The following is a 15977-nucleotide window of genomic DNA, read 5'->3' on the forward strand; positions in this document are numbered from 1 at the left end:
TCCCCCTCAACCCCATCAATTACCACTGTGGTAAGATGGTCCGGGTTGATAACGTAGAACTGAAGTGGCTGGATGCTTCCTGTCATCAGGAATTACCCTTCATCTGTCAAGGTGCGTTGCTCAACTTTGGAGCTCCTATTTTGGGGCTTGTTCAGTGGGGTGGAACATTCAGAACGTAGCAGATAGACAAATATTACATAGAAGTGTCATGGTTTACTGCGGAAGAGAGATTTACTGTCTTGACTCTCATGTCAGCTCTATGGAATGTATTACTTAATGAAGTGCTCCCATTGAATAAGGCTCAACATACATCCCAGACACCCCCTCTCTACAGTTGGCTACCATCTGAATTGCTCTGAGGGGCTCAGAGTCTATACTCACTACACTCAGTGGTATACTGTAGCTTAATAATCTAAAACAAAATGCAAGGCCTGGCAATATAAGATACATTGATGACCTCTCCTCCATGTCCACCCATACTGTATATGATGTTTCAACAGATCTCCACTAGAGGGCTCACCATGGCAGCCTGGACAGTCTGCAGACAGACACTATGTAACACCATAGCTGATCTAATCTACCAGAGAGACTACCACACTCAAGGTCTGGAAGGAACCTGCATTTCAATTCATTATATTGTTACACTACTATTACTATTGTTATTATTATTATTACTGTTATTATTATTTATATTATTATTATTATTATTATGATGATTACAACTTTTTATTACTTGTATTTATCATTTTCACTATTCGATTGTATTACTTAATGATACTGTATGTTCACTCATAACCATTGCTATTTGACTGTTATTAACTGTACTACTTTGTTTGTTTAAAAATAGAGTAGATAACTCTTGTGTGATCACTATAGCCTACTGTAGAAGATGACTAGTTAGCCAAGTGGTTAGAGCGGCAGGTAGCCTAGTGGTTAGAGCGTTGGACTAGTAACCGAAAGGTTGCAAAATCGCATCCCCGAGCTGACAAGGTAAAAATATGTCGTTCTGCCCCAGAACAAGGCAGTTAACCCACTGTTCCTAGGTCGTCATTGAAAATAAGAATATGTTCTTAACTGACTTGCCTAGTTAAATAAAGGTAAAATAAATAATTACATTTGGTATTGTGTTAAGATGTATGCATTTCATGCGACTTCTGTGAAATTGACACTGATGGGCTGCTATATTGATGCAACAATGTGCCATAAACTCTGAGCTTTGCAAAAACATGCGTTTTGGAGACATAAGAAAAGGGAAATGAATAAGGTTATGGGTAAGAATATTATTTGCAGTAGCCTATCCTAATAGATCAATAAGAGGAATCGCTCCCCTATCTCATCCCCCCTTTCCGCTCAGCAACCCCATGTCTGAGACATCGTGCTCAGAATCTATTACCAGCTCTCTCTCTCTACTTACTACCCCCTTCTCAGAAATATCGAAAGAGATAGAGAGAGAGAGCAAGAGAGAGAGAGAGAGAGAGAGAGCGAGAGAGAGAGACGGCCAAGCAGCTCCCCTCTGTGCATCAGTTACCGCGGATTGTGCAGACAGAGCTATCAGTCCAGTTCTAAAAAATTTATTCACGGTAAAAATGTCGGCCAGACCAGGCTACTATCGGCAGGAGCTGAACAAGACTGTATGGGAGGTTCCCGAGCGGTACCAGAACCTGACTCCCGTGGGCTCTGGGGCCTACGGTTCGGTATGGTGAGTAGGCTATATGAAAGAGGGAGGGGCGAGGCTGTCCATACACACAATACAATGCAGATGGAAAACATAATTTAGCCTTATGATTTGTATTATGAATATGCATTATTGGATAATATTGGAAAAACAACAGGCCTATTTATAGCCTATTCTCATTATTATTGTGCAATTGCCAGCATATTATCATTATTATTACTGAGGATGTTTTTATTGTTATTAGGCAGTTATTAGGCCGATTTAAATTCAAATAGTCTAATATAATTCATGTTCATGTAGCCTAGTTATTTTAGTTGTTATGCACGAGAAAATCCTCAATGTTATTTTCATGTTTGTTAAATGTGGATTTACTAGACTACTCTATTGGTATCAATATGATGCTGTCATTTAGGCTACGTTTCCAATTGTATTGGTTTATCTGTCGTTGACACCATTCCCAAATAGTGGGCGTCATCAGTCCAACGGCAGACTGTCTACAGTTGTTGCCTCTCGGTGCGGAGACTTTAAACACCTTAGCTGATTCAGTCTGCCCCATACGATTCCTGTACCGAAAGGAAACAACAAGGAGTTATCGGAGCATCGCACCTGCAACCACGCGCTACGGAAGATCCTCTCAATCGTGACAGTTCTCAATAGGATACATTTAATTTCTATAAGGCTTTTTGAGCTACTGATAACAGGGACAGCACTTCGGCGGGATCTGCACTGAACAACCGAAGGATGCATGACACATCTGTATAGCCATGGGCATGTGTAGGGGCCACCTCAGTGTTGCTGACTGCAAATATGTTGAATTTTTTTGTTTTTATTCAGACATTTATGCTGTTATGGACTTTTATCTTTGATATGTGTATGTTCACTTCAGATAGTGAAGAGGGACCTACGGAAAAGATCTCAACATCTCATCTCAACATCTCAACGGAAGAGATCTCAACACACACACACACACACACACACACACACACACACACACACACACACACACACACACACACACACACACACACACACACACACACACACACACACACACACACACACACACACACACATCTGTCTAGTCCATTGAGGTGCTTCTTATAGGCTACATTTCCACATGAATGAGTTCCTCTTTTCTCACAAGTGGGTTGGGCAATATTTCCTTGTTTTAATTTTGGATCTTTGTCTGTTGCGGGAGAATAGACACTGTTGCCATGGCGAGGTGTCATGGTGATGTGTGCACCTCGGCTTGAGTGTCATACACGCAATCCATATTGATCCATGCATGGGAAGGGAAATGAAGTGCTTGCCGGTTTCAAAATCAACTTTACTGTAACAGCACTGGTAGATAGATTAGATTTACATTGTGGGCACAGCTCTCTTTGTTGTTTATATGCTGGTAAAACAGCCAACAATGGCCTGTCAATCCAAGGCTTTTGCATCTCCTAGGACAGAGGGATGTGAGGATGTGATCTTCTGAGGATCAGCCCAGGGAGACAAACAACAGACATCTGTGATGCAGCAGACATGGAAGAGAAGGAAGGCACAGAAACTACATGTTAGCAATATCTAAGCCTTTATTGGTCAATTAGATTTAATGGAAGCTTAGCCTAGCTGATTGATGGGAAGAACTGCAGTGTTTTACTACTCCACTGAGGAATCATGGTGAAATCGGCACAGTTATGTCTGTTTGATTTGATGAAGACCTTGGAAGCTGAGTAGATAGACATGATTGCTCTAGCATTGCATTGCTCTAGCAACAATGCAAACAGCAACAATTCAAAGACTATCCCTGTGTCTGCTTCTTTTGACTAATACAATTCTCAACAGTTAAAAACAAAACTCATTATTTATGTGGATTCACAAACACATCTAATACACCATCAACCAAGATGCAGAGCAATGCAGTCACATGATCTGTTAAACCTACAAAATGGCACCACTACTCATAGTACCAGTCTAGCAAGCAAGGACACTCACATTCTTGCACACAATCTCCCTCTCTCTCTCTCTGAGACCTGCATTGTTCAGGCTGAGCTCCAGCCATTGTCACCGTCTTCTCCATGGCAGAGCTGATTGATTAGCAGAGGGGTGGGGGTTTGTGAATTGGGGAGGTATTTTATAGGGGGTTGGGACTGGGAGAGCCTTGGGGGTCCAGGGACATTATTTCTGAGGAACTAGAGGATTGAAGAATTGGAGTCATTATATTAATCCTTGCTGCTCCTCAATCTCTATGCACAGCCTCCAAAGGATTGTTTGCCTGAGGTCAAGGATCTGATCAGAAAGGCTCATATAATGAATATCAGATCAAATCTAAATCAAATATTTGTCACATGCGCCTAATACAGATGTAGACTTTACTGAGAAATGCTTACTTACGAGCCCTTTCTCAACAATGCAGAATTAAAAAGTAATAAAAAATATATACAAGGAGCACCGGTACCGAGTCAATGTGCAGCGGTACGAGGTAGTTGAGGTAATCCAGTATGCACAGTACATGTAGGTAGGGGTAAAGGTGAATAGGCAATCCGGATATATGATAAACAGAGTAGCAGCAGCATATGTGAAGAGTGTGAAAGTGTGTCTATCCGTGAGTGTGTGTGTGTGTTTGTGTGTGGCGTCAATATGCATCGGTGTGTGTTTTGTGTGTGTGAGCGTACGCAGTGCGTGTGTGTGTTGGAGTGTCAGTGTAGTATGTGTGAGTGTGTGAGTGTGTGGTAGAGTCCAGTGAGTGTGCATAGAGCCAGTGCAACAGAGTCAGTGCAAATAAAAAGGTGATCAATGCAAATAGCAGTGGTGGGAAAAGTACCCAATTGTCATACTTTGAGTTAAAGTAAAGAACCTGTTAGGGACAGACGTTCCGCTAGCGGAACGCCTCACCAATATCCAATGGTATAGCGTGGCGCGAAATACAAATACCTCAAAAATGCTAAAACTTCAATTTCTCAAACATATGACTATTTTACACCATTTTAAAGACAAGACTCTCCTTTATCTAACCACATTATCCGATTTCAAAAAGGCTTTACACCGAAAGAAAAACATTAGATTATGTCAGGAGAGTACCCTGCCAAAAATAATCACACAGCCATTTTCAAAGCAAGCATATATGTCACAAAAACCAAAACCACAGCTAAATGCAGCACTAACCTTTGATGATCTTCATCAGATGACACTCCTAGGACATTATGTTATACAATACATGCATGTTTTGTTCAATCAAGTTCATATTTATATCAAAAACCAGCTTTTTACATTAGCATGTGATGTTCAGAACTAGCATACACACCGCAAACTTCTGGTGAATTTACTAAATTACTCACGATAAACGTTCACAAAAAACATAACAATTATTTTAAGAATTATAGATACAGAACTCCTTTATGCAATCGCGGTGTCAGATTTTAAAATAGCTTTTCGGTGAAAGCACTTTTTGCAATATTCTGAGTACATAGCCCGGCCATCATGGCTAGCTAATTTGACACCCACCAAGTTTGGTGAGGGCCAAACTCAGATTTACTATAAGAAAAATTGGATTACCTTTGCTGTTCTTCATCAGAATGCACTCCCAGGACTTCTACTTCAACCACAAATGTTGTTTTGGTTCGAAATAATCCATAGTTATATCCAAATAGCTCCGTTTTGTTTGTGCGTTCATGTCAGTATCCGAAGGGTGACGCGCGGGTGCATTTCGTGACAAAAAATGTCAAAATATTCCATTACCGTACTTCGAAGCATGTCAAACGCTGTTTAAAATCAATTTTTATGCGATTTTTCTCGTAAAATAGCGATAATATTCCAACCGGGCGACGTTATATTCATTCATAGACTGAAAGAAAAACATGGAGTCGTCTCGTGCACGCGCACTCCATTGTCATTGTTCCCTGCCTGACCACTCACAAAAACTCCTGCTTTTTTTCGCCCAGCGACGTCATTCCGCTTTCTGGCACCTTCTGAGAGCCAATGGAAGCCTTAGAAAATTTCACATTACAGCACAGATGCTGTATTTTTGATAGAGATGCCCTAGAAGGAGAACAAATTGTCAGACAGGCCACTTCCTGTATGGAATCTTCTCAGGTTTTGGCCTGCCATATGAGTTCTGTTATACTCACAGACACCATTCAAACAGTTTTAGAAACTTTAGAGTGTTTTCTATCCACATCTACTAATTATATGCATATTCTAGTTTCTGGGCAGGAGTAGTAACCAGATTAAATCGGGTACGTTTTTATCCGGCCGTGAAAATACTGCCCCCTATCCCAAACAGGTTAATAGAAAATGACTCAAGTAAAAGTAAAAGTCACCCAGTAAAATACTACTTGAGTAAAAGTCTAAAAGTATTTGGTTTTAAATATGCTTAAGTATCAAAAGTAAATGTAGTTACAAAATAATACTTAAGTATTAAAAGTAAAAAGTATAAATCATTTAAAATTCATTATATTAAGCAAACCAGACGACACTTTTCTTTTTTTAAATTTACGGATAGCCAGGGTCACACTCCAACAGACATAATTTTAAAAAAAAAGCATTTGTATTTAGTGAGTCCACCAGATCAGAAGCAGTAGGGATGACCAGGGATGTTCTCTTGATACGTGTGTGAATTGGACAATTTTCTATTGTAACGGTCGTCGTACGGAGTGGACCAAAATGCAGCGGGTATATTTATCATCTTCTTTTTTTATTGAAAGACAAAAAAACACTTAAACAAAACAAATGACGAAAACAGTCCCGTAAGGTGCACAGACTATACAGGAAACAACCACCCACAAAACACAAGTGAAACAAACCCCAACTAAATATGGCCTCCAATTAAAGCCAACGACAACCAGCTGCCTCTAATTGAAGGTCCTACCAAAACCCCAACATAGAAATAGAAAAACTAGATAAACACACAGAAATATAAAATGTAGAACATAAACCAAAAAACCCGAACCATACAAAACAAACACCCCCTGCCACACCCTGACCAAACTACAATAAGAAATAACCCCTTTTACTGGTCAGGACGTGACATCTATCCTGCTAAGCATTCAAAATGTAACGAGTACTTTTGGTGTCAGGGAAAATGTATGGAGTAAAAAGTACATCATTTTCTTTAGGAATGTAGTGAAGTAAAAGTTGTCAAACATATAAATATTAAAGTAAAGTACAGATACCCCAAAAAACTACTAAGCGTACTCTAAAGTATTTTACACCACTGGCAAATAGTCAGTGTAGCCATTTGATTAACTGTTCAACAATCTTATGGCTTGGGGGTAGAAGCTGTTCAGGATCCTTTGGTGCTCCGGTACCGCTTGCCCTGCGGTAGCAGAGAGAACAGTCTTTAACTTGGGTGGCTGGAGTCTTTGGCAACTTTTAGGGCCTTCCTCCTACAACGCCTAGCTTGGCCCCAGTGATGTACTGGGCCATACACACTACCCTCTGTAGCGCCTTATGGTCGGATACCAAGCAGCTGCCATACCAAGCGGAGATGCAGCCAGCCAAGCTGCTGTCAATGGCGTAGCCATCAGACAGATGTATTATCGTACCTGCACTAAAGCAGACTCATATCACACATTCACTGCATACCATGCAGAACATCACATAGACACACGTATTAGTTTTCCATCATTATACCAGCAGACATCAAAAATCATATATAAGTGAAAATGCACATTTAAAATGCATTGGAATGTCTGAGATTTTCACAAATGTGGTTGCTACTTAAAATAGACTTTATTCCAATAACCGGAAAGCTTTTCATAGACTGCAAAACATCAGTCACACGTAATGACAACAGTTGTCATTCTTGAGACATCGTACTGCCACTTCCCTTCGCTTTCCCAAGTCGTATCATTTCTCATTTCCCGCTCAGCATGCAGACTGCAAAGCCCTAATTCAATCTCAATGCTTACTTCTCCTTCCATCTGTCTCCTGAAAGGAAGTTGGAACGTCTTGGCCAGTAATATAACTCTAAATCATTCTGACTGATGGGTTTAGAACTTGTCCATGATACAGAACATATTCTTCACAATGGAACTGGGAAACTCTCTGTTGGTGTAACGTTATGTAACAGTAATTTAGCGTTGTGCAAATGTTTGCGCTTGCATCATGAATGTTTCATTTAGTCAAAAGAACTAATTTCGATGTGCCTATTTCAACTGTTGCAGCAACACTATGCAAATCATGGCTACTGTGAGTGTGTGGTTGTCGTAGGATGAAGGAGCGGACCAAAGCGCAGCGTGTGTATCGTTCCACATTTTCTTTATTAAACTGTGAAACTATGCAATAAATAAACTGAATGAACAAAACAACAAACCGTGACGAAGAGTTACAACATACACTTACTCAAAAACAATCTCCCACAAACCCAGGTGGGAAAAACAACTACTTAAGTATGATCTCCAATTAGAGACAACGATGACCAGCTGCCTCTAATTGGAGATCATCCCAAAAAAAGCCCAACATAGAAATACAAAACTAGAACATAACCACATAGAAAATCTAAACTAGAAAAAAAAACTGTCACGCCCTGACCTACCCTACCACAGAAAATAACAGCTTTCTATGGTCAGGACGTGACAGTGGTATTTGTCAGCACATTGTGTAACCTTGGAGATGGCATATCCATATGAATTTGTTTGTAGGGGCTCGGCTGCTTAAAGTGCTATTATCATGTCACTTCGGTGCCATTTAGCCGACGCTGTTGTGCAGAGTTTGTTTACAACGTGAGAGGACAAGCGATGGCCACCAAAGCTCTTGGATGAAAGCACACATGAAATATAATATCAAGTACATGGAACTGTCTAACAGTATTAACAAGCTGCTGTGGGGAGCAAGATGCTGGAGAATAAAAGCAAGCATCCTTCATTTTGAATTTTAGGTGCAAACAAGATGCTCTGGCAGATGCTTTCATGTATGCCCCACTATTTCCTTTGAATGATTGTATATGCATAAGACTAAAGTCAATATAGATAGCTAGATTACGAGAGAGAGAGAGAGAGAGAGAGTGAGATAGAGAGAGAGTGAGATAGAGAGATAGCAAAATTACTTTGCATCAGATATTGCGTTGCCTTTGACGCCACCCTTCCCCCTCACCCACTCTTTCTGTTTTTGAAACTTGAGGTGCATTAATGTAACAGCTGATAAAACATTCTGAGATGGAAGACAGAGGCAGTTGCAGAAATCGATGCATAGACTGCTTATGGAGTTGTTGGCAGTGAGGTGGACAGTCATGTATGGAAGATGAGATGGCAGAGGACTTGTGTGTGTGTGTGTGTGTGTGTGTGTGTGTGTGTGTGTGTGTGTGTGTGTGTGTGTGTGTGTGTGTGTGTGTGTGTGTGTGTGTGTGTGTGTGTGTGTGTGTGTGTGTGAGACGGAAATGTCTGGCTTGTGTCATGGAAAGATGATGGTATGCTAGCTGCCTGTTTGGCAAACATTTAACACGGGCATCTGGGGTAGCAGCAGGTACTTCTGTGGCTGTGAATGAAATGAATGCACTTGGCCTTGTCTGAAGGCGATGTGGTCTGGTTATGGTGTGTACATGGCCTTGTGTTGTACACATGGCAGGCCCCAGGTAAGGACATAGTAATGGTGTAGCGCTCCTCACTATCTGGTTAAGGGGTTAGCGGTCAGGTTGATAATGACAGTGATTTACATGAATGTTGTTTTAGCTTCTTGTGGCGTTGTGGCTCTGTGCTGCCTCTCCTTCCTCTTTTCTTCACACTTCCTCTTTATCATCTCCTTTACTGCTTCTTCTTTCCTTCCGTCTAGTTTCTTTCGATTTCTCAAACACTTTTATTTCCTGTCTGGTACTTCCTGTCCCCTCCCTCATCTCTTGCTCTCCCTCAATCTCTCTCTGACCTCCTCTTCTCTTTCTACACTCCTTTGTCTCTTCATTCCTCTATAATGTTATTGCCTAGTCTCTTTTTCATTTCCCCTAACACTCCTTCTCTCTGTGCAACATTGGAATTGAGTAAGATGTTGCTCCAAATGCTGCCGAAGTAGAAATAACACTGTCAACAACGGAGACGGCAGCGCAACACCAATACACTACCCAGACATACATTTGCACTAATAATGAATCTAATAATTTAATGAGCAACATGTTTAGAAGCAATGCATTTCATTTTGTAATCTGCTGTTGCTCATCTTTCTGTCTCCCTCTCTCTCTTCTTTGCTCCCCACAGCTCAGCGTATGACGTGCGGCTACGGCAGAAGGTGGCGGTGAAGAAGCTGTCCCGGCCTTTCCAGTCCCTTATCCACAGTAGGCGCTCGTACCGCGAGCTCCGGCTACTCAAGCACATGAAACATGAGAACGTGAGTAAGCAGTGGTTGAAGACCTCCCATTTTGGCTAGTTGACCTAAATTGCCTTGATAATGCACAATAGAGTTGTAACTATTTGGCATCAACCTTCTCCCTGAACAGGTGATAGGACTACTGGATGTATTCTCCCCTGCTGCATCGCTAGAGGACTTCCATGAAGTGTGAGTGGCTACTGAACGAGCACTAGGATGTCCAACATAACCCATACAGTAATTATACTGTCATGATTATTCTGATGATGACATATTGCATTTAAATAGAGCTTTTCACCAGGATTCAAGGCGTGTACTGTATAACTGAATTGGAACATCACCACGCACGGTTCTAAAAGTCCCCTCCTCCTCTTTCCAGCTACCTGGTAACCAACTTGATGGGGGCAGACCTGAACAACATAGTCAAATTCCAGCGTCTCTCTGATGAGCATGTGCAGTTTCTTATTTACCAGTTGCTCAGGGGCCTCAAGGTAGTTAACCCCCCAACGTATCATGTTTAGACATATTTTTTTTACATACTATCCCATACACTCACAGTACAAAGCAACCTTCCCTGATTATAATTGTTTTTACTCACAAAGACAACTGTTACGTATTTCAAGATGCCACAATTAAACCTCAAACACCATCATGATCATTTTTATACTATAAATCTACTGGCTATAATTTACTAGAATATCCCTTAACATCCTCTGAAATGGTATATACTGTACCTTCACATTTGATTACAAACTCAGATATACTGCTAAGTTTGAAAGCTACATTATGCCTGCCTCACTAGGCAACACAGTTAACAGGGACTGACCAGCCAGCCTAGTAGCTAGCAAACCTAGTTACCAAGGAATGAACAAAAAAATGTAGACCCTTTTAGACAGGGGCCAATGTTAGAATACACTGTTGACCTCTCTCTCTCTCTCGCACTCCTTTCTTTCCTCTCTCCTCCCACTCCTCCCCCCATCCTGCTGCCATGTCCCTTTTCCGTCTCCCCCTGAACAGTACATCCATTCAGCAGGACTGATCCACAGAGTGAGTGGTGGCTTTCCTCTTTTCTTCTCTTCTTGCCCACTCTTTTCATTTTTCCTCATCCCCTCTTTTCATAAAGGCAGTCTTCTGGAGAGCAATTGCCTCTCCTGAGTGCTTTGTTGTCTTTAAAGGCAGTTCTGTATTTAGAATGTACCGGTATGTGTGTAAGTAGATAATATCATATTGTGTGAGTGTGTCAGAGAGAGATTGTGTGCTGAGAGCTTCTTGTTGCATGTGCCTGTAGGCCTTACACCCAGCTTGTAAAACCCAGTATATATATATATATATATATATATATATATATATATATATATATATATATATATATATATATGTCTGTCTGTCTGTCTGTCTGGCTTTCTCCCTTTCTTTTCCCCTGTCCTTCAGACAGTCTTTGTGTTGACCGGTCTGTCTTTTCATGTGTCTTACTCACAGGACCTGAAACCAAGTAATGTGGCAGTGAACGAGGACTGCGAGCTGAGGGTAAGACCAGTGACCCAGCCGCCCAACTCCTCAACGCCTCAGACTATCACAACACAACCTTCCCCCACTCGGAAATGGCTATCACCATGACAACCTGTGTCTCTCTCTCTCTCCCCCAGATCCTTGACTTTGGATTGGCCAGACAGACGGATGATGAGATGACGGGGTACGTGGCGACTCGCTGGTATCGAGCGCCAGAGATCATGCTTAACTGGATGCACTACAATCAGACAGGTACAGATCCACACTCACACAACCCAAGAAGGATCATAAACCCAAAATCCTCATTTCACACCACATCTTGCCAAACACCTAATATTTCAACCAAACACATACTCTATCATCATACAGTTCTATCCAGAAAGAAAAAGTATCTAGCTATATCTGTGCTGTTATGGCTAATCATAAAATCCTGTTGTTATGACGACTGAATGTTAACGCCTCTGTTACAGTGGATATCTGGTCAGTGGGATGCATCATGGGAGAGCTGCTGAAGGGGAAGGTCCTGTTTCCCGGCAACGACTGTATCCTTCACTAACACGGACATGGCTTGAAACGGAGTGCACTACACTCCCCAACCACTCTCCTGCGCTGTTACCACCAATACTGCTGTATGGACACATATCAGCTCCTCCCAGATTTGCATCACAATCCCATCTAGAGATATAGCCTTTCTGTCTGAAGGGGAGGTGTATTGAGAGTGACTGAAAGGAAAGGAAGTTCACAATGGACTGAATTGTATTGGCTGTCACTGTACAGAGTCAAAGACTGAAACAAATAGGAATGTGATTTCGTGCTTTGTATGTATGTATTGGGTCCTCAAATGTTGGAGTATGTAGGAGTATGTAGGAGTCTGCTGTCTGCATAAAACTAACACTAGAACACTGTTCTAGCAAAGTCAAGTATGCCTAACCTCAGTCAGTTGTTCTACCTAAAGAGTTGGTCCTGCCAACCAAATGACTTTTTCACAACCATGATGACCCTTAATTAACCCTTCCTGATCTAAGATATCGACCAGCTGAAGAGGATTATGGAGGTGGTGGGCACCCCGGCCCCTGACCTTCTACAGAAGATCTCCTCTGAACATGTGAGAAGATGGAGAAATAGAGGGAGAGATGGGAAAGTTGAATGGATCATTAGCTATATCAATGCAAATTGCTTTAATGACACTGAAGATCCCCTGACATGCATTGATAGGTGTAATTGATTGACTAATTTGATGATCGATTATTCAATATTTTGCTTGTAGCATGATTGATTTCTCAATTGATGGATCAATTGGCCCTGCAATGTACTGTACACATTGTCACGTGTGTTGTTGTACATTGCTTCCTATTCATAGGCTCAGAAATATATCCAGTCTCTACCCTTCATGCCCCAGCAGGACTTGGAGAAGATATTCAGAGGAGCCAACCCAATGGGTGAGACTGAGTCATACCCGATAACTGAATTTGCTGGAGGCTAATTTTAACCCAAGGCTATAGTCATCCAAGGCTATGGATTACATAATGCAGCTTTGTTAGTATTTTTCACTTTGTGCCTGCATCTTAATCTCGGTCTCCATCATTCTCTCTGCATCTCCATTCTTCTCTCTCTCCCTCTCCCTCTCTCCCTCAGCTGTGGATCTACTGAAGCGCATGCTGGTTCTAGACTGTGACGGGCGTATCTCGGCCAGTGAGGCTCTCTCCCACCCTTATTTCTCCCAGTACCACGACCCGGACGACGAACCAGAGGCCCTGCCCTACGACCAGACGCTGGAGAGCAAGGACCGCACGCTAGAGGAGTGGAAAGGTGAGAGAGTGAGAGAGAGAGATGGATGGTGACTGGAGTGGAGGAGGTTAAGAGGGATTGTCTTTTTTAAAGATTCAACCGTTATTTTCTGCTATGTTCTTGACCAGAACTAAACGTTCTCTCTTCCTCCTCACCTTTTGTTCATCCCTCTTTCTTCACCTCATCTTCTTTCTCTTTCTCTCTCTCTCTCTCTCTCTCCATCCCCCTATACAGAGCTGGTGTTTGAGGAGATGAATGGAATCAAAGCGCCTGTCAGCGAGACGAGCAGTCTACAGGTGGAACAGTGAAAGACAAACCCTGCCTCCTTCTGCTCCGTCAGCTGAGGAAGGACCGCCGCCTTGTCTCCGTCTGTCTGCCGGCGTTGGGGAGGCGGGAGGATCCGAGAGAAAGAGAGACTTCGGGCCAATCAGAGACAACCCTGTGTCCCCTAGAGGCATGACACCCCTCCCCTTGCTCACTGTGACTGGCTATTTGACTGCCTGTCATGAGTTTTGTAAAAGGGGAGCAGGGAGAGGGGAGGTCTGGTTGAACTGATAGGGATGAGAATACGCACATTACGACGATTACAGGGAGCATGTTTTGATAGGTATATGTTTACAGTCTGTTGAAGAGAGGTAGGAGAGAGAGACAGAGAGAGAGAAAGTAGCACTAGGATTTTCAAACCTACCTAAGGGTCCAACTGATAAATAGGCATTGGCTACAGGTCACTGGAAATCTTTGTCATAAAGACATTTTATAAGTAGTCATAATGGATGTCAGTTTAAGTCTGCTTATAACACCTGTAATGTCATGGTAATGACAGTTTAATGACAGAGGGTTCTAGTGAATTGTTGTCAAGAATTGTCCACGCATTTCGCTGTCGTAAGTGTTCAGTTGGGTTGAGATCTGGTGACTGAGACGGCCATGGCATATGGTTTACATCGTTTTCATGCACATCAAACCATTCAGTGACCATTCGTCCCCTGTCGATGGGGGCTTTGTCATCCTATGGGGGCATAGTCATGGTGGCCAAAATAATGGCCAGCCCAGAATTTTTATACATGACCCTAAACATGTTGGGATGTTAATTAATTAACTCAGAAACCACACCTGTGTGGAAGCACCTGCTTTCAATAAGATTTGTATCGCTTATTAACTCAAGAGTTTCCATTATTTTGGCAGTTACCTGTATGTAGGCTATGCATTTGTTGCTGGTATCACCCATTTCAGATTCCACTAGGCTCTAGTCCAACAGGTTTTACTAGTCCCTGGCTCTGTTGAGAAACCCAAACCTATAGCTGAAGTTTACATCTGAACATTCAGCAGATACCATTACCCACAGTTACTCCCACAGATACCATTATCCACAGTGATTCCCACAGAGATACCATTACCCACAGTGACTCCCAGATGCATTATGCAGTTTAAATTGGATTTACAATAGGTCTGAATGTTGTAGTTTCAGAGGTCTAATATTCAGCATGTTTTAAAGGGGCGTACTGAGGTGAACGAATTACAGGGGAATAAAATAATTACATTTTTTTATAAAAAAACATGTCCTGGAATTGCAACATATATTACCCCAAGAACTACAACAACAATCATATACACAATGCCTCAATTACAGTAGAGATAATCCAAAATACTCTTTCTCGGTTGATGTTTGACTATTTACGGTCCTGTATGTGTCATGTACAAATGTTGATATTGGAAACTTGGTGGATTTAAATAGAACTGCAAAAAAGATGAATGTATACAAAACTGTATGTTTAAAAAAACAAGTGTCTTTTCATTCTATGGTGGCATGAATTTTAACTGTAAAATTTATGCCATATGCATTTCCAATCAATAACCAAATGTCAACTCTGTGTCATAATGCCATGACAACTCATGACAGTTGACGTCAACCAGCTCAACTCTATTACAACAGTTATTACACCATTATGCAAGCATGAACAAGTAAACATTTGGTTACACATATTCAGGATAAATCAAATCGATCTATTCCCTGTCTTGTTAACGTCATGAATGCATGCATCAATCCAGCCTTGTTTACTCCCAAAATGATTAAGTCTGTTGTTGTATGGATAAATTCCTTTATGTTTTCCAAGTATCACGCATCAGCCTATCAGCCGGTATGCAGCACTATGTCAGTGGTGAGAATCTGTCATGGGCATAGCATGTTGTGGCATTATGAAAGACCACTTTACTCCCGAGTTATGGCCTACTCATTCCTCCTCCACATCTATACTCCCAGCCCACACACACAGTAGCTTTCCAGTGCTTTATGGGTTCCAAGTCTGAGTATATATGGCCTTTTGTGTGTGTGTGTGTGTTTGTGTGTGTGTCAATTTGCCTTCAAGGTCCATTCTTGCATGTTTCCAACAAACATGCCTGCAGGCATCGAACTATGCCATAATCTCTCAGCCACAGAACAGAGACAGTATTATGAGAGACCACCCTTCTGATCATCATGACGAAGCATGTATCCTCTTCTTCCTCTTGTCATCAATAAAAGCTCAATTCCTCACCAGTTATCTTACTGTGTGTGTCATAGACTTATATAATAATTGTGTGTGTGTGTGTGCGTGTGTGGCCTACATGTACATTTTTACTTCTGAGCCTGCATAAAAACAGCATCAACACTATCATCAAAGCTTAAAGGAAGTGCAACCATGGAGGCCAGGAAAATACTAAAATAACTTTCATCCCTATTTTTAGGCTAGGC

The 15977-nt window shown here is 41.7% G+C and overlaps 1 protein-coding gene across 1 annotated transcript; it reads left to right on the forward strand.

Moving 5' to 3' along the window:
• Positions 1–1429: 1429 nt before the first annotated feature.
• LOC106609456 (mitogen-activated protein kinase 11) lies at positions 1430–15786 on the forward strand. The gene is made up of 12 exons (XM_014208313.2): positions 1430–1699; positions 9844–9973; positions 10083–10141; positions 10332–10443; positions 10970–10999; positions 11432–11479; positions 11599–11713; positions 11932–12003; positions 12487–12566; positions 12822–12900; positions 13097–13270; positions 13484–15786. Exons 1-12 carry the CDS (start codon positions 1587–1589, stop codon positions 13555–13557), a joined length of 1086 nt encoding a protein of 361 aa, XP_014063788.1. The 5' UTR covers positions 1430–1586; the 3' UTR covers positions 13558–15786.
• Positions 15787–15977: the final 191 nt, after the last annotated feature.

The sequence above is a fragment of the Salmo salar genome, chromosome ssa07 (assembly GCF_905237065.1).
Source record: "Salmo salar chromosome ssa07, Ssal_v3.1, whole genome shotgun sequence".
Classification (NCBI taxonomy): domain Eukaryota; kingdom Metazoa; phylum Chordata; class Actinopteri; order Salmoniformes; family Salmonidae; genus Salmo; species Salmo salar.